The sequence below is a fragment of the Nicotiana tomentosiformis genome, chromosome 4 (genome assembly GCF_000390325.3).
Source record: "Nicotiana tomentosiformis chromosome 4, ASM39032v3, whole genome shotgun sequence".
Classification (NCBI taxonomy): domain Eukaryota; kingdom Viridiplantae; phylum Streptophyta; class Magnoliopsida; order Solanales; family Solanaceae; genus Nicotiana; species Nicotiana tomentosiformis.
The window spans coordinates 60,774,349-60,793,564 of record NC_090815.1 but is presented as its reverse complement, the minus strand read 5'-3'; the positions used below and the strand labels follow the sequence as shown (position 1 = coordinate 60,793,564).

At 38.4% G+C, this 19,216-nt stretch overlaps 2 protein-coding genes across 2 annotated transcripts; one reads left to right on the top strand and one right to left on the bottom strand.

Moving 5' to 3' along the window:
- Positions 1–1,375: 1,375 nt before the first annotated feature.
- Positions 1,376–12,200, bottom strand: LOC104100660 (succinate--CoA ligase [ADP-forming] subunit alpha-2, mitochondrial-like). The gene is made up of 5 exons (XM_070200992.1): positions 12,132–12,200; positions 11,515–11,638; positions 3,660–3,721; positions 2,166–2,247; positions 1,376–1,722 (listed from the first exon to the last, which is right to left on the bottom strand). The coding sequence occupies exons 1-5, from the start codon at positions 12,198–12,200 to the stop codon at positions 1,586–1,588; spliced, it is 474 nt and encodes a 157-aa protein (XP_070057093.1). The 3' UTR covers positions 1,376–1,585.
- Positions 12,201–18,545: 6,345 nt separating this feature from the next.
- On the top strand, positions 18,546–18,953 carry LOC138909777 (uncharacterized). The gene has a single exon (XM_070200991.1). It carries the CDS (start codon positions 18,546–18,548, stop codon positions 18,951–18,953), a length of 408 nt encoding a protein of 135 aa, XP_070057092.1.
- The last annotated feature ends 263 nt before the right edge of the window (positions 18,954–19,216 follow it).

The window sequence follows — 19,216 nt, the reverse complement described above, 5'->3', positions numbered from 1 at the left end:
GCGATGATGTTCAAATCATGGAAACCACAGTCTTCCTTAACAACATGAATGCTAGAAGGACGGATGGAAGAAAGGTACACACCAACAGCCCATGTGCAGGAGTTAGCAGAAGGAAACTTCTCCTCAAAATCCTTGGTTGTACTAAGCCTTCTGGGGATAATGGTGCTCGCTGTAGGAGGAGGAGCATCATCGATGCTTTTTGTTTTTTGAAGAGCTGGAGTTCTTGGAGGAGGAGGCCATGGTTAGCAGATGGAAGTAAGAGTTCTTTGAAGAAGAAGATTAAAGAGGAGTGAAAGCTAGGAAGAGTTGGATGCAAAGAAGTTGAGAGAGTTTTGAAAAACTGTGAAGCGTAAAAGAAGAAGGATGAGGTGTATAAGTAAAGGAATAGGCGGCTAAAATCGTGGCCATGATTACCTCGAGAATCGGCGAAAGTATTGTTAAATCGTGGAGTGACGTGTGTTCGGGGCATTAAATGCGGAGAGACGTGTGTCTAATCAAGCGTCAGAAACTTTTCAGAGGAGGTCAGAAAATTTTCCGCCAAGAAAGGTATCTTCACCAACTTCCCGATGACACAAAGATGTGCAATCGGAAAGCAGGGGGACTATCTGTATAGAGTAAAATCGGTTCACATTAAATACTCGTATAATAGAGCAACACATGAAACCGGAGACAGATGAAATGCGAGACAGATGGAAACCAAGACCGGGGGCAGTAGCTCCAGTTGGCACCGGGAAGCCCCCGAAGAGAATATTGCTAATAAAGACAAACAAATGCCTGCCACCCGGTGGCATTCAACGAGGAATATTTTGCAGTATTAAATACACAATCCGTTATAGAGAATTTGGCATTCATAGCCTGCCGTTAAACATTCTTCAATAGCCCCCATAATTGTCATTTAAGAAGGGTTTAATCGTAGGACTTTATTCCCTAAGTGTAACTATAAATATTAACTTCAACGGCCATTGTAAAGGACACGATTTTTTTTGACAAACTCATGCTATGTACTATTCAAAAGCTCAATAACATTTCATTTCTTGCTTACTAATATTCATATTGCTGTCTTCGGAAGCTCTGCTCCAGGAACCAGGCTATTTGTTGTCTTGTATCAATTTCAACGCTAAGTCTTACTTTTTATTTAGTTTATTTATCATTTTAAGATCAAATCGATTCGCTTGTCTATAAACTAAGTTACAAATTCAACTGTTTCGTTTTACGGGTAAACACTGTAGTTCCAAGGTCGAAAGTACAGTTTAATTCACAAGATCATTTAAGCACTTGCTTCAGAAAGAAATGATATAACACCATAGCTTTGAATTGTTAAAAAAAAAAGGTCAAAAAAAAAAAAAAAAAAAACACACACACTATTGCAACATCATTGGCAATACAAGAAATTTGGTAGTGTAAACTGAAAAGTCAACAAGGAGAACTTTTTGGAGCTTCTGAATGATGCTTGGATAAACAAATGGAGATTCATCATATTCTCTTTTGTTATTCTCTGCTAAATATGAGTTTTGAGGGTAACTGCACATTTTTAAGCACGTGTGCACAAAAAGAAAAATTGCCAAATGAATTGTTTGCCGCTTGCTTATGCAAGACCCCTCTGTTTGAACGCATCAAGCATTGTGACCCCGATTTTAGCAGGAGACTCACATACTGTAACCCCAGCTTCCTTGAGAGCCTTGATTTTGTCCTGCGATGTTCCCTTTCCACCAGATACAATGGCTGCATGAGCAAGACAGATCACGGTTTAGAAAAGGAAATTAAGACTTCTTTTTACAGCACATGCAACATTCACTCTTCAAGACAATAATACAACAAATCACGAACTGAAAGGTGGTGAGAGTTGCTATTATAAGTAATAAATATTGTGTTATTTCTAATTGAGGGAGTTGGGGAATGGATATAACAGTTCATCAGATTAGAATCCTTAAAGTATGGATTGATCAAATGCAGTTAAGAGGACTTCCTTCTTAACTTCTGATTACAGTTACTGAAACATGGACAGAATAACTGTTGTACTTGCTTAGCTTTGGATGTTAACTACAGTCAGAAGTGCTACTCCAACCTTAATTGAAAACACTAATTTACCAACAGTCATTTTTTGTTTAGCAGAGAGGAGGTCAATCAAAAAGACCACAAGTAGATTAGCTGAACCAGAACAGTACCTCCAGCATGACCCATTCGCCGTCCAGGAGGAGCAGTTAGTCCAGCAATAAATGCAACAACAGGCTTTTGAGTTCCACTTTCCTGTTTAAGGAGCCGAAAGACACATAAATTCCCGCCAATGACAACAATTTAAAAAAATAGATTTTTAAGAACATAAGACAATTCAATGACATGGCAAGTATCCGAACATTCAGAAAATTGACATATTTTTCCTCTCAACAATATAGTGTTTGCTAATGTAAAGAATAAGTGATCCAGACATTTTAAGGGAAAATACATGAAGGTGTACAGTATTATCGAATATAGATTCATAAAAAAGCACATACAGGAAATTCAAAAGAGCATAATTAGTCTGGAGAAAATTTTATATCATTCCTTGATACTCCTCCAATACTTAGTAAAACATATTTTGGGATAGCTAAAGATGGATCTTTGCGATTTCCTGGTAAGGAGAGGTCGGGCGAACATAACCTTTCGTGTTGCCTAATACAGTACATTTACTGTGAAATTTAAACTAATCCTTGTACAGTCACTAACTTAAAACTACAAAGCAAATAGTTACTATTCCATATATGGCGTTTAACCATGGTTTAGAACAGTGTTGTTAAAAGTGACCGCTTCATCACTTAAAGCGAGAAGCGATACGAAGCGAGGCATCTGGCGCTTCTCTGATCTGAAGCGTATCAGGTACACAAAAGCGATCGCTTTCCCTGAAAAAGCAAGAAGCGAGGAAGCGAACAAAGCGACAGAAGCGAGCGCTTCTCTTTATAACTGGGCTGCCAATGTTAATTAATTAAAAAGGCTCTCTTTTTTTAACTTCAAGATCATCAAGTTTGGTCCCAGGAATGTGATTTCTTCTTCTTCCTCCTCCTCCTCCTCCTCCTCCTTTTTCTTTTTCTTTCACTGTTTCAGTGTCCAAATAGCAGCGAAATGCTGCGAAATTTTTTTTCCCCTTCAGTTCTTTTTCTCATTCTCCTCTTCTTTTTCTTCTTTTTCTTTCACTGCTTCAGTGATAAATTGCAGCGAAATACTGCCCATTTTTCGTTTCAGTTATACTGCCATTTTTGGCATACTTACTGCCATTTTTTTCATATCATTTATTCTTAGTTGTCTATGCAATATTTATTTTATTGTCATTCTCCTCTTCTTCTTCTTCATTGTCTATGCAGTATTTATTTTAATTTTTTTTTTAAATTTCGCTTCACTTCAAAAAAGCGAGCGCTTCGCTTCTCGCTTCTCGCTTTAAGCGAAAAGGGGCTTGTCGCTTTTCCTTGCTTCACGCTCTTCACAACACTGGTTTAGAATTTGACACAAGCAATCTGCAAACAAGGTGGCGGACCCAGATGTAAAATCATCATAACAAAAAGATGACCCAGCAAAGAGCATGTCAGTTATTCCATCACATACAAGAATGACCAGATATAACACATCAGTCCTAATTGCAAATAACACTGTACTTCGTGATAGATATTAGTATTACAATTATCACTAACCTTTATCAAGGCTGCAGCATCTTCTTCTGCTGTACCACCGATCTCACCAATAAGAACTATACCTGACATGCAACAAGCACATATAACCAAGTCTTATCAAATGAAAAGCATAACAATGCACCAAGGTCTACTGGGGTTGAGATGCGAGCAGAATTAAAAGACGAGCTTGTGTATAAAGGCACATCAATCAAGTTCGTAAAACATTTTTAAATTTTGATTTAGATGAAAAGATGTAGCTTTAAGTTTCTAATTTAGGTTTAGTGACTAGATTTCTTGTGCTAAACATCTAATTTTCAATTCCTAATTATTAAAATATCCGTTCATTAAATTTTCTTAACAACTAACATATTACTGTGTCAGCCACAGTCATTATTTGGACCCACTATCTTCAAGATATAGCCTATGGACGATAACGTGTATGTTAGAGCACCTTGGTGTATATACTAAAGCACTGCCTATTAAAACGAAGAGCTCAACTAGTGTTGCACCTGGCTTCATGGTTTAAACACACCTCACATGAGTTTTGAGATATAATAAGATAAACTAACCTACTTCCACTAATCATCTATGTGCAGATCGTCCGAATCTTGTCCTCGTCTCAACACTTTCAAATAGAGAAACTGTCTAACCCTCAAACCTTGAGAAATCAGAAGGCTTGAAGAAACATGAACGCTATAAATGTATGTTTTCCTTTCATAGGAATGAAGAATCTGAAAAGAGGCTAAAAGGACTACTTTATTTGAGCCACTTAAACCTAATCATGTAGACATCTAGAAGGGTGCTGGGGGATGGTCAAACTATGGATATGGCAAAATCATTTTCTATTTCGCATATTCGGGGTTTTCTCCCTGTCCTTTGTTAAAATGTAAAAGTATTCTGCCAGCTTTTAATGTTGTTTAACTCTCAGCCTCTGTTGCTTGAATCCTTCAAAATCCTTTATGCACCCGCACCACAGTTTTTGTGTGGGTGTAGGTTCGCATCGTATTTGGTCAACCTAACTTGGGTGCTTTGATTACACCTATGGCTAAGAATTATAGATTGCTCGGGCATTTGGTTTATGTCATATGTATATTCACATAACGTGCTAGAGCACTTTGCCACGGAGTTTAAGAAAAAAATGAAGACTTTTAAAACTTTTGATTTTAAAAGCTTAAAGCGTAAAAGCTTCTGTAGGGACTTTCAATTTGTGTGGCTACAAAAGCTTCTCATTAAGGGTAAACTGGGTAAAAGAGAAAGTTTAAACTTAAATTGTTTTCAAATATAGAAATGTGTCATTCTTTTTGGAACGGACTAATAAAGAAAGTGTGTCGGATAAATTAAAACAACGGGAGTGATGAGCATACAAGCTCAAATCATAATGCTAGAGAAACACAAGTGGAGACCATGTTTTCTATAGGAATGGAGGCTTATTGAGTTCACGAAAATGCCAATAGATTTGGAGAATTGGGCCACGAATTTCAAATGCTTATACTAATTAGCCTTAATCCAATTGAGGCCCAAGAATCTCAAGAAGTCCAAGAACCCATTCAAGATTAGGATTTCTTTTCCTTAAAGATTAGGATTTCTTATTTCTTGTTTCCTAGTAATTTTATTCATGTTTTAGTAGAATTATATTTGTAACTGTAGTCAAACTAGAATTGTTAGTTGATATCTCATTCCTACTAGAATTCTTTTTCCGATTTTAGCTAGGATAGATTTTTTTTAACCTTATTCTTATTCTAGTTCAATCAAGATTAGTTTCCCTTAACTTCACAAAGTTTACTCATTGGAAGGCATATTTTGTAACAACCCGACCGGTCGTTTTGAGCATTTGCACTTCATTCGTTGGTTTGAGGTCTTGAGTAGCTTCATAAGATATAATATGACCTGTGCGTATCGTCGGTTTTGATTTTCGGGTGATTGGGGATTGATTTGGAAGAATGATTCTCAACTAGGAAGCTTTAAGATGGAAGAGTTGACCAAGTTTGACTTTTGTGTATTTGACCCTGGATCGGAGTTTTGATGGCTCCGTTAGGTCCGGATGGTGATTTTAGACTTGGGCGTATGCCCGGATTTGCATTTGGATATTTCTAGAAGGTTTTGGCACTATTTGGCGAAAGTTGACAATTTGAAGGTTTGGAATGTTCACAAATTTGACCGGGAGTTGACTAATATCGGGTTCAGATTGTGGTTCCGGGAGTTGGAATAGGTTTGTTACGTCATTTGGAACTTGTGCACAAAATTTGAGGTCATTCCGAGTTGATTTAATATGGTTCGGCACGAGTTTTAGAAGTTGAAAGTTCATAAGTTCATCCAGTTTGGTTTGAGGTGCGATTCGTAGTTTTAATGTTGTTATGTGTGATTTGAAGGCTGGTCTGCGTTATGTCTTGGGACTTCTTGGCATATTCGGAGGGGGCCCTAAGGGGCTCGGGTGAGTTTCGGACGTGTTTCGGACCATTTTTCCTTCATGTGAGGGTGTTGGTTGCTACTGGTTCTGGTGTTGCGCACCTGCGGTTGGTTTTGCGCAGGTGCGGTGGTCACAGAAGCGGAAATATGGTCACACCTGCAATGAAGGCCGGAGGGGGAGTTATCCGCAGATACGGGTTTGTTCTCGCAGAAGCGAAACGGGGCTGAGCTTAGGATCTTCACAGATGCAAAACTGTGGGTGCATCTGCAGCAACGCAAAAGCGACGGTTTGGGACGCAAAAGCGAGATGGAGCGCAGAAGCGGGGTTTAGGCTCGCACCTGCGGTTGCGCAGAAGCGGACAAGTGTTCGCAGATGCGAGAGGTCGGCTATTTAGTGGTGTCCGCAGAAGCAGAATTTGTGCCGCAGAAGCGACGCCGTAGAAGCGGCTGGAGGTTCGCAAATGCAGAAATGCCTGGGCAGATTGTATATATTTCGAGTGTTTGTTCATTTTATCACTTTTGGAGATTTGGAGCTCGGTTTTGGATGATTTTGGAGAGGATTTTCAACACATGGATTGGGTAAGTATTTTTGACTCGGTTTTGATTATATTTCATGATTCCATCTTCGATTTTGGCATTATAGGTTGTCGGAATTTGTGAGTTTTGTCGGGTTCCGGAGTGCGGGCTCGGGTTGACTTTTTGGTTGACTTTGAGTATTTGATTAAAGATTCGACCTTTATCGTTTAGGTTTGTTTCCTTTGGCATTATTTGATGATTTTGAGTAGATTTTGGCTAGTTTCGAGCCGTTCAAAGGTCGATTAGCGCGGAATGGCGTTTCTAAAGTATTGTTTGGCTTGCTTGGTATTTGATTTGGCTTGCTTGAGATAAGTATCTTACTTAAACTTGGTTGAGACACTAGTTGCCTGAGTTATTTGTGATAGCTACATGCTATGGGTGCGCATATGTGTGGGGTTTAAGACCATATGCGAGCACCGAGGTATTTATCTATCCTCCGAGTAGTGTTTAGGGTATGACTTGCCTTGAATCGATTGTTGAGCTTTATGCTGCGATGTTTCCATATATGTAACCCCGTAGTGAACTATTTGATCCATGTTTGAGGTTACATAGAGTTAATCCCCTTAATGAACTTGATAATTGTTATTTCTGTGATGAAATTGTTGATTTACTATGATAGCACACTTTGCACATGCATACACCTTAGTATGTCATTTATACCAGTCCAGAAGTATGAAATCTGATATTCATTGATCATATACATGTATTCTTATATATTTGCTTATGTGTGATAAGATTTGGACCGGATACCGGTGACCATGTCAGGCGGATTGTGTTGTTATGCATGTGACCACGCCGAGCAGATTGTGATACAACATGTGACCATGCCTGGCGGATCTGTTATATTGAGCATGTGACCACGCCGGACGGATTATAATATTGAGCATGTGACCACGCCGGGCGGATTATGATGTTGAGACTGTGACCACGCCGGGCGGGTAGCACATTGAATTGGCCGTGCTGCGTGTGGATATGGATCCATTTCCTTACGGTCATCCTCTCATGTTTCTCTCTTGATAGTGTACACACAGATTATGAGAAACCAACGAGTTTTTGATTGATGTGAGCTCTGGGAGAGCTTGATTTTGGTTTGATTCGGTTACTGAGATTCTGATGTGGGCCTGAGGGCCGTGATATGATTTCTATTTGGATCAGGTTGCGCGCCGCAACGGAGTGATATTTGGTTATTACATTTCATCTTTATTTGCAATTTCCTTGACCGTTTACATGCTTTACTTGCATATCTTCCTTATATGCTGAATTGTTGACTGAGCAAAACACTTTAAAAAGAATTGTGAGCACCAAGGTGGTTTTATCTGTGTTTTCCTGATTTGATCATATATCTGTTCTATACTTTTTGGAAATTTATAAACTTGTACAGGTGACTGGCGAGTATCATTTATAATTCTTATTTTTATTACCTCGCCGAGGTTAGTTATGATACTTATTGAGCACATGGGGTCGGTTGTACTCATACTACACTTCTGCACCTTGTGTGCAGATCTTGAAAATGACGTTGTGTATGGCGGGAGATGATATTGAAGACTTGTCCTTGGCAGCTTTAGATTTAAATTCTGTTTATGTATATTTTAAATAGATGTATTTATCTCATACCAATTTTGTAAATCTAAGGCTTAGTGGCTCATGACTTGTACCACCATAAGAATTGCACAAACAGTTCTTACAAGAGACATATGAAAAATATTCTTGAAGTTACATTCTTGAATTGCACTTGAGGTTTTAGACAAGGAACTTTATCTTTGGATGAGTACACAAGAGAATTTGAATATCTTAAGCTCAAGTGTGACATTAAAGAAAAACTTGGCCTGCCTAATTGATTGATATTTGGCTAGATTAAATAAGCCTATTGCGAATGTGATACAATTGTAGCCCCATTGGACCTTAGGATGTTGTATTTATTGCGAATGTTGTATTTATCTCATACCAATTTTGTAAATCTAAGGCTTAGTGGCTCATGACTTGTACCACCATAAGAATTGCACAAACAGTTCTTACAAGAGACATATGAAAAAGATTCTTGAAGTTACATTCTTGAATTGCACTTGAGGTTTTAGACAAGGAACTTTATCTTTGGATGAGTACACAAGAGAATTTGAATATCTTAGGCTCAAGTGTGACATTAAAGAAAAACTTGGCCTGCCTAATTGCTCGATATTTGGCTAGATTAAATAAGCCTATTGCGAATGTGATACAATTGTAGCCCCATTGGACCTTAGGAGATGTTGTCAAACTAGCCAAGGTCGTAAAGACACAACATTGGGAAGCCAAAGCCACGTTTCCATCAACTATCATAAAAAAGTCGAGCACTTTCAACCAGGGGAGTGCTAGTTCTAGCTCTACAAAGCCACAATCATCTACAACAAAACTAAGTATCCAGAAAATCGAAGGGAAACCCATAACTTCAGAAGCTATTTTTAAAAAGAGATTCCACAAATGTGGAGGACTTAAGTCATATCCAAGCTGCTTGTCCTAACAAAAAGGCATTCACCATCCTTTAAGGAGTAACTGATGAAGAAGATTATCATGAAGAGCAGCATGTTGACAAATTGGAAGAAGTAGTTGATTGTGGAAATGATGGAGAATACCTTATGATCCACGATTCTTCATTCAGATTCTAGCAAGGAGTAAACACAGTTGCGGCATAGTATTTTCCATACACACTGTACATCTAAGGGAAAAGCTTGTATGCTCACATTCCCAAACATATGGGCAAACCGAAGCTGTCAACCGGAGTTTAGGTGCTTTGCTTCGTGGATTAATAAAGAAGAATCTCAAAGAGCGGGAATCGTTACTTCCTAATGTTGAGTTTGCCTTCAACAACTCAACCAATCGCACTACAAAAAAGAGTTTATTCGAAGTCGTCTATGGCAAGAATCCTCTTGGACCACTTGATATTTTCCCTCTTCTTGTTACTCATTCTTCTAGTAGAAAAGTCGTTGATCGAGTTAAGAAACTCAAGAAACTACATGAGAAAGTCCGGGCAAATATCGAGAAGCAAAATGCTAAATATAAAGAAAAGGCTACACATAGGAAACATGGGATGTTGATAGAAGGCCACCTAGTTTTGGTTCATTTGACCAAAGAGAGATTTACAAACCGCAAGTTTCCGAAATTACAAAAGCAAGTTGATGGGCCTTTTAAGGTGCTTCAAAAGATTGGTGATAATGTTTATCGCTTGGAGCCTCCTAATGACTTTGAAGTATCATCTATCTTCAATGTAACAGATCTTACTCCTTACTATTCCGATGATTGGAGGGCGAGTTCTTTTCAACCAGGGGAGAATGATGAGCATACAAGCTCAAATCATGATGCTAGAGAAGTACAAGTGGAGATCATGTTTTCTACCGCAATGAAGGCTTATTGGGCTCACGAAGATATTAATGGATTTGGAGAATTGGGCCATGAATTTAAAAGGCTTATACTATTAGCTTTAATCTAATAAAGGCCCAATAATCTCAAGAAATCTAAGAAGTCCAAAAATCCATTCAAGATTAGAATTCTTTCCCCTTAAAGAGTAGGATTTCTTATTTCTTATTTCCTAGTAATTTGATCCGTGTTTTAGTAGGATTATATTTGTAGTTCTAGTCAAACAAGAATTGTTAGCTGGTATTCCATTCCTACTAGAATTCTTTTTTCGGTTTTAGTTAGGATAAGTTTTTCTTAACCTTATTCTTATTCTAGTTTAATTAAGATTAGTTTTCCTTAACCTCATAAATTTTACTCATTGTAAGACCTATTTAAAGGGCTCAATATGCTGAAAATAAATATTGGTGATTAGTTTTTCTAAGCTCTTGCTTTAAAAACGTGATTTATCTTTTATTTCATTCTTCTTCCTTTTTCAACACTGTCATGCAATCTTGCGGGATTGACGAACAATGGTTCTTTTCATCTTACATTGTTCTCATATGAATTTGAACAACGATTTCACCAGTTTTGTGAAAAACTTTAGCGGGGTGCTTTATTTTTGTCTCTTCTTTGTGCTTGAGAGGTGCAAACCCTTGCAAGTATATCAGGGAGTATTAAATACTAATTCTCCACAAAGAATTTAATTAGACCAGCATTAATTTAATAGCTTCAATTAATTGTTGAAATATATACCTATTTATGTCGTAATAAACATTTCTTGATTGTATCTTAACACCCGTACATATACATCTCTTGATTGTACCTTAATACTCGTACATATACATTTCTTGACTGTACCTTAACACTCGTACATATACATTTCTTGACTGTATCTTAATACCTGTACCCATAGTCCTCTATGTACCCATGAATCCTAAGATTAAAAAATACTAATACTATATTTATATCGATTCATAATTACATAATAGTCATTTGTTATTTCACTTAGTTAATAATAACGGATTTAAATCACCTTGTTAATTGAAAAATAAGTTATTTTCCAACAATCTGAAATAACTAATTGTCATATATATTATTCTTATATATACTAATTGGTATTATCCCATAACCTGTATCCATACCCTAACCCATACCCCTAAATCCTAACATTGATGAGATAATGAATCCAACCTCCAAATCCGCATCCATATTGGATACCCCCACCCGTATCCGAGCAATAAAGCTTTCAGCCAGCACATCTTAAAATGTAATTGTATGATCTGCTAACTATAGAAAATAAATATCAATTTTTTTTTCTATGACGGTGTGTCAAGACCAGTTTGCATGATCCTTGACTAATCAACCAGGCAGTCTGTTACAACCCACAAGCACATGTGTCAGGTAAGAGAATTGGTATTAATCACCAACGATGAAACGCATAGAGCACACCTTCATAAATGACCGAAAGAACTGTCATGTAAGCAATAATCTTGATTAAGATGAGTTAATATGCTTCAAGAAAGTCTACCTTCTGTCTGTGGATCAGCGATAAATTTCTCTAAGCAATCGACAAAATTTGTACCATTAAAAGGGTCACCACCAATCCCTACACAAGTTGACTGCCCAAGGCCAACAGCAGTTGTCTGAAAAACCTAAATATGGCAACAGAGAGAAATAACTAAAACCATTTTCTCATACCAAATAATCACAACTCATAACAAGTAAATATAATTTGTACAATGAATTTAAGTTTCATTCAGATTCAGATAGATAGTCCGGGATCTTGCTTTTCGAGAGAAAGATACCCAACAAAGATCAAATGCAACAAAAAGATTGTTAATGATTGGAGATAATTCTAGTTAGATCAAGCTTTAAGACACTCAAATTTATTGAATTTTAGGCGACATAGGATAATAAAAATTATCTTTGGGTAGCCAATAAATTATCACAGGAATAAAGTACCAAGACAATTCTAAGGAAGAAATTTGGTTTTATTTTGCATCCTAACTCAATCAACCACTTGAACACTTGAGTCTTGAACAGGTAAATACACAGATGCAGCAATAAGGTCAATTCAGCTTCTATCCATTTGCATCCATTCTTTAGAAAGAAGGCTTTTTAGATTTCATCTGTGATGGAAAATACTATTGCAGTGCATAAATTGAACCCTTCCAACTTCCAAGGGGTACACTTGAACAAGGCAAAAACATTCATGATTATCCACATTGAGTTGATACTAATAAAATTGATCTTGACTTCATAAAGCAAGCGAAGAAGAAATTAGCACTTTCTGATCCTGAAACAACAATGAGATAATTAATGAACAGAAGAATCAGTAAATTTTTGCACGATTAGTTGAGGATTGATGTGTGCTTCTAAGGCGGCGGAAGATTCAGTAATACAAATGAGGAAGCAGTATGCACAAGTGTAACAATTCACTAGAATTGGCTTATCAAAAAGAAAAGGTTAAGTCATTTTGTCGCACATATTGCTTGCTTCCTCCTTAGCATATAATCACCTAAGTGTTAACCAAGTAGAGAATGCAAATCATCTGGGTCAAATTGGTTAAGGGGAAGGGTGCTCCAGAAAGATGAAAGAATACTCATTATCTGAACAATACCACATTTTCGATTCCTCATGCCAAGAAGTAATACAAAGATGTTCAGTTTTTTGGAGTAAAACTTGGAGATAACAAGGACAAGCTAGATCACAGTTTGAACACATTGAAGTAGGATATACAGGAGTAGGACGGAAACCCACATAGTACAGGGATTATGTGGTGGAAACTATTAGTATCTATGAGCAGATAAGGATATGGAAATAAATGTAACTTTGATCCACAAGGGTGGTTAATTTTAGTCAAAGGGTGTTATGTAACATTTAAGCAGCCAATAGTGCTTTTAAGGTTGTCTAGTTTTGTCCATTGAGTTTGAAAATTACATAAGGATGGTCCTTTGGTTATAATTTGATTCTATCAACAACCTTCTTTGGGTGTTCTACTAATAAATTTATTTACTTATCAAAAAGACATCGTACACAAGTCGCCCTTCAATGCTCTTTTTTGAAATTATGTACTTATCATAAGAAAAAAGATAATCATTGATAGCTAATAAAAGCTTGTAGAGGTAAAATAAATCTGATAATTGGACTTCTTCCTTCAAGGCATGTTCTGCTTTAATTCCGATCAAAGAGAAAAAACTCCTGTCCGGCTTTAATTCAGAAATCACAACTCTGGAACTTTTTAGCCAATACAGCAGTCACATGCTCCAATAATGTCTTCTCATTATGAAAATATATGAACGAAAAATATCCAATGTAAAGCATACTATTTGGGTTCCCAATAGTTCATAATTCAGCAACCTAAAATTGACTGCATCCACGAGTTGCAGTGACAATAATGAAATCACTTCAAGATTTTTAGATGTTCTAGAGAACAACCAATACACCACAACCCCTCCCTACCACAGTTATAGATACATAAAAGGAACAAAGAAAAGGAATGTAAATCTCCATACTTTTTCCCTCCAAGGTGTACCCTAGCTTTCTTCACACTTGCCAATCAGACTTCAATATACCAGAACAAACTAGGCTGAGCCGGCCACCAAAATATCTTCACAAACAGTAAAGAAATACTAATAGGAGCAAAAGATACTAGTTAAGTTCGCTGAATTTCGCAAGAAAACCTGCTATATTTCATTAACCCTTTTTAGCACAAAACGCGTTGCTACACCAAAAGCCAATGCTCAAAGATTTATTATTTTTCCTGCAACAGTCTGTGCACTTGTCTATCACTGATTGGTATAGTACAAGGCCACAGCTGTAGGTCCCTAGTATATCTAATACAGCAAAATCAGTGTAACATCATCTTTTATGAAATCAAATCCAATTTTCTATCTTCCCTCATTTTACTGCATTTATTGCTTTTCTTTTAGTAGTTGTTTTGCTACAATTGGTATCTAGAGCAAGGCTTTCCTTGGATTCTGAGTAAAAATGGTGGATAAAGACAAGGCTCCTGACGAAGGTTGGAAACAGATAGAGCTGCAATTACAAGTTTATATGAATGAGTCTCAAAAACGCTTAGAACAGCTAGAACAAACTCAAGCTCGGTTGAGTGCTGAAGCTGTTCAACGTCAAGAAGAAAACAACCGTCGTTTGGATGTGTTATTGAGTCACATTGAGTCGGAAAGAAGGTTAGACTCTGCAATGTCTGGTAGATCGGTGGCTGCTCTAGCTACGGGAGGATTATTCAACTCGAGAGGTGAATCGTCAGTGGGAGGAAGCTACAGACCAACTCAATCTCCGGAAACACCGATTCCTTCTACGGGAGATAGGGGTACGTCTTTAACTGTAGCTCCCTTCAATCCGACATTAACCTTACCCAGAACTCAATATCTACCTTCTTCAATATACCCACCTGCACCCGTTTCCCTTACCTTACCAGTCACAACAACTAATTTTTCCTCAACATTTCTAACATCTTCTCACACAGTGTTACCAGCGAGAATGACGACCTCATATCCTAGCACCCAAATGAACCTTAACAGCTTTCAAAGACCATATATGCCCACAACTTACCTCCCACCACTGGCATACCAAGCCATTTTGAATAACTCATTTTTACGACCCAACACCCAGCCAATATCACAACCTTATATTCAACCCATTACCCAAAACAACTCTTTGACCCCAGCAGACACAAACTGTTTCACCAGGGGACCTAAGGTTAAATTGCCCTTTCCAGAATTTGATGCTAATAATTCTCGAGGATGGATTAGGCGCTGTGAAATTTTTTTCGACTTATACCATGTACCAACTGAGGAAAAAATGGGTTATGTGGCTATTCACATTAAGGAAAAGATGGACACTTGGTTTGATGTCTATTTGATGGAAAATGGAGGGAATATTTCGTGGGAAAAATTCTGCCTTGACGTTTGCCGTCGTTATGGTAATATTAGACCCATGGACATAGTCATAGAATTTAACAGACTTCAACAGCGGACTGATGTGGATAGCTACTTTAACAAGTTTGAGGAACTACGCTTTTACTTGTTGCTAGTTAATCCTGCACTCAATGAAGCTTACTTTGTTTATTGTTTTGTTGGTGGTTTAAAACCTGATCTTGAACTAATGGTTAGAGCATCGAATCCTCAAACAATGATGGATGCGGTCGTGATGGCTAAACTCCATGAGAGAACACTTGCAGGCATCTATAAAAACCTTCAGCCCACAAAGAATTTCACAACTGTGCCCAAAATTACTTTTCCACCCGGCCCAAAGGCACCAGTAGCCCAAAATATCAAACCACTTCCACCTATTGTGACCCGTGGTAATTTGAACTTGGCAAAAATCCCAACATTGGAGACACTACGAGATAAAAAGTTGTGTTACCAATGTCATGAAAAATGGTTTCCAGGTCACAAATGCAAGATTAAAACCCTCAATACATTGGAAGGAAATGGAGGAGACACCATAATGGAGGCAGGGGAAACATCATGTATTAAAGAGGAGCAAGAAGAGGTGGAAAATGCAGAAAATGCAGTGGAAGAAGTCGAAGCAGGGCTGAATATATTAGAAGGTCCATATGTTGAAGAAGAGGCTGTTATAAGTACACTTGAAGGCCCATACAGAAGCACTTCAACGATCAAAATTTCAGGGCTTATTCAAGATGAACCCATTATCATTTTGGTGGATTGTGGGGCAACACACAGCTTCATAGATTCTCAATTGGCAGCGATGCTACAATTAAATGTGGTGCCACTCAGCAGGCCCATGAGAGTTAGGGTAGCTAATGGTGAAGTGATGCTAAGCAAGGCCATTTGTAAAAAAGTACGCTGGCAAATGCAAGGTGAAGGATTTGAATATGAATTTAGACTAATGAAAGTAGGAGGTTGTGACTAGATTTTGGGAATGGATTGGATCAACCTCGTAGCTCCCATTGTGTTATACACTAGGCCTCATAGTGTGACATTTATGAGAGGTAACAGGATGGTCACAATTGTGGGGTACTAAGACTCGTCGGGGTTGAGTCAACATGACTCACAATTGATTGCTGGAATGTTGCGTAAAGGTAGATGCAATTGGGTAGCTCAGACCTTTCAATTGGATTCAGGAACAACAAACATGGAAGTTATTCCAGCCCAAGTCGAGCAAATGATCGGCCAGTTTAATTTCATCTTTGACGAGCCCACTACTCTGCCCCCAGCTCGCCCTTGTGACCATGGAATTGAGCTCATTCCAGGTTCAAAACCAGTTAATCAAAGGCCTTACAGGTATTCTTTTGAGCAGAAAAATGCCATTGAACTAATCATCAAAGAGATGTTGGAAGCCAAAACAGTAACTACAAGCAGTTCATCATTTGCTTCTCCGGTTATTTTAGTAAAAAAGGACTCAACATGGAGATTGTGTGTGGATTACCGCAAGTTGAATGACATTACAATAAAAAATAAATACCCAATTTCTGTAGTTGAGGATCTTCTTGATGAACTGAATGGAGCCAAATTCTTTTCTAAAATAGATTTGAGATCCGGGTATCACCAAATCCGGATGAAGGCTGGTCATGAGCATAAAACAGCATTTAAAACACACCATGGGTTGTGGGAATTTTTTGTTATGCCTTTTGGGTTAACAAATGCGCCGGCAACATTTCAAGCCTTAATGCATCACATCTTCGGCCCATACTTAAGGAAATTTGTGTTGGTATTTTTTGATGACATTTTGATCTATAGTGCTTCATTGGACGAACACTTGAAACACCTCCAATTAGTGTTCCAGTTATTACAAGCAAATCAACTATGTGCCAAACGATCAAAATGTAGCTTTGCACAAACAAAAGTTGAGTACCTTGGGCACATCATCACTGGGGAAGGCGTGAGCACAGATGCTACTAAGATTGATGCTATGGTAAATTGGCCAAGGCCTGTTTGCATAAAAGGGTTGCATGGATTTTTAGGATTAACGGGATATTACCGTAGATTTATTAAAAACTATGCAATCATTAGCAAGCCCTTAGCATTTTTATTTAAAAAAGGGTGGATTTTTGTGGAATGATGAGGCTACCAAGGCTTTTGAGGCTTTAAAGCTTGCCATGACAAGGGCACCGGTGCTTGCTCTTCCTGACTTCAAGGCCCCATTCGTTGTGGAAGTGGACGCAAGTGGATTTGGGGTCGGAGCAATACTTTCCCAACATAACAAGCCCATTGCATATATGAGTCAGGCTTTAAGCCCAAAACACCTGGGCTTGTCGACTTACGAAAAGGAGCTAATAGCCTTGTTGTTGGCAGTTGAAAAATGGAGGCACTACCTCCAACGCAACCATTTTGTGTTAAAGACTCACCACTTCAGTTTTAAGTTTTTAAGGGATCAGCGTATCACCACTGCTTTACAACATAAAGGGGTCACAAAATTAATGGGGCTGAGTTATGAGATTCATTATAGACAAGGAAAAGAAAATACAGTTGTCGACACTTTGTCTCGAAGGGTTGAGGAAGTCACAGAGGTTGGCTCAATAAATGAATGTTTGGGCTTGAGTGTGGCCCAACCCAAATGGATTCAAGAAGTCATTGAGAGCTACGATAATGATATGGAGGCCCAAGAGTTAATCACCAAACTCTGCCTAGATCCAAAGGCAATTCCAGAAGCCTCACTTCAGTTGGGACTTCTACGATGGCAAGGAAAAGTTTGGGTTGGAAATCAGAAAGGCCTTCGCATCAAACTGGTTAATGATATGCACTCTTCAGCATGGGGAGGGCATTCTGGCATTCACGCTACATACCAAAGGCTGAAATCCATTTTCTATTGGACTAGGATGATTAAGGATGTGAAATCAGTAGTGCAAGAATGTGAAATTTGTCAGCGAAACAAAGATGAAAGTGTTGCTTACCCCGGATTGTTGCAACCCTTGCCGATTCCAGGAAGAGCTTGGGAACACATCTCCATGGATTTTATTGAGGGGCTGCCAAAATCAGGAGGGAAGGAAATCATTTTGGTGGTAGTTGATCGACTCACAAAGTATGCTCACTTTACAGCTTTATCCCATCCTTATAATGCCTCTCTGGTAGCCCAAGTGTTCCTAGATAATGTGTGTAAACTACATGGATTGCCTTGCTCTATTGTGTCAGATAGAGACCCAATATTTGTGAGTTTGTTCTGGCAAGAACTTTTCAAAAATTTACAGGTACGATTGAGCCTAAGTTCAGCATACCACCCTCAAACGGATGGACAAACGGAAAGGCTAAATCGATGTTTAGAGGGTTACTTAAGATGTATGACCGGACAAAAGCCAAAAGAATGGAGTAAATGGCTTTCTCTAGCAGAATTTTAGTACAACACAAATTTTCAATCGGCCATTGGTATGACTCCTTTTCGGGCTCTTTATGGTTATGAACCCCCACAGCCAACTTTGAGCTAATTTCTCAATCAAAGGTGGAAGCAGTTGACCAATTGTTACAGGAGAGGCAAATTGTAAGCAAGCAATTGAAAGAGAATTTAGTCGAGGCACAAACACGCATGAAATAGTATGCTGACAGTAAGAGAAGTGAGAGGGCATTTGAAGTTGGGGACATGGTTTTCATTAAATTGCAACCTTATCGCCGAACCTCTGTTGCTGTGAGAAAGAATTTGAAATTGGTTTCAAAATTTTTTGGTCCATATCCGGTCATCAAGAAGATCGGTCCAGTGGCTTATGAGCTGCAGCTTCCAGCGGAATCACGGATCCATCCTGTGTTTCACATCTCTCAACTCAAGAAAAAGCTGGGACTCACAGTTTTTCCGGCCAAAGATCCCCCTTTAAGCACTCCTGAAGGCCAATTGGTGCCGGAACCAGTGGCAATACTCGATCAAAGGATGATTAAAAGAGGAAACCGTGTTGTGACACAAGTATTGGTGCAATGGGCAAATTTATCTCCGGAGGAGGCAACTTGGGAAGATTTTTCTTTTCTCACCTCGCAGTTTCCAGAATTTCGACCTTGAACTATCAAGGTTCTCGAAGAGGGATGGAATGTAGCGGGTCAAGCTCAGCTGGGCTAAAGAATTGGGCCTATTAATTGAAGAACTAGTTAGTTGCTTTGGGCTCAACTCAATCTAGGGTAGTTTCCTTATTGGCAGTAGTAGTCCATTAGCTTAGGATCTTTCTAGAATTCCCTAAAAGATGATTGTCTATCCAGACAAAGACACATGTCCTAGTATTAGTATTTTGTAACGTTAAGGAATAGTACTAAGTTGTCTATCACTGA

Bases quoted from the DNA above. Each gene is read 5' to 3' on its own strand.
- LOC138909777 (XM_070200991.1), top strand. From the start codon at position 18,546: ATGGTTTTCATTAAATTGCAACCTTATCGCCGAACCTCTGTTGCTGTG.
- LOC104100660 (XM_070200992.1), bottom strand. From the start codon at position 12,200: ATGAATGTTTTTGCCTTGTTCAAGTGTACCCCTTGGAAGTTGGAAGGG. The intron at 3,722-11,514 runs GTAGACTTTCTT...GTTGCATGTCAG, and splicing joins CGCTGATCCACAGACAGAAG to GTATAGTTCTTATTGGTGAG. The intron at 2,248-3,659 runs GTTAGTGATAAT...CTCCTTAAACAG, and splicing joins ATGCTGCAGCCTTGATAAAG to GAAAGTGGAACTCAAAAGCC.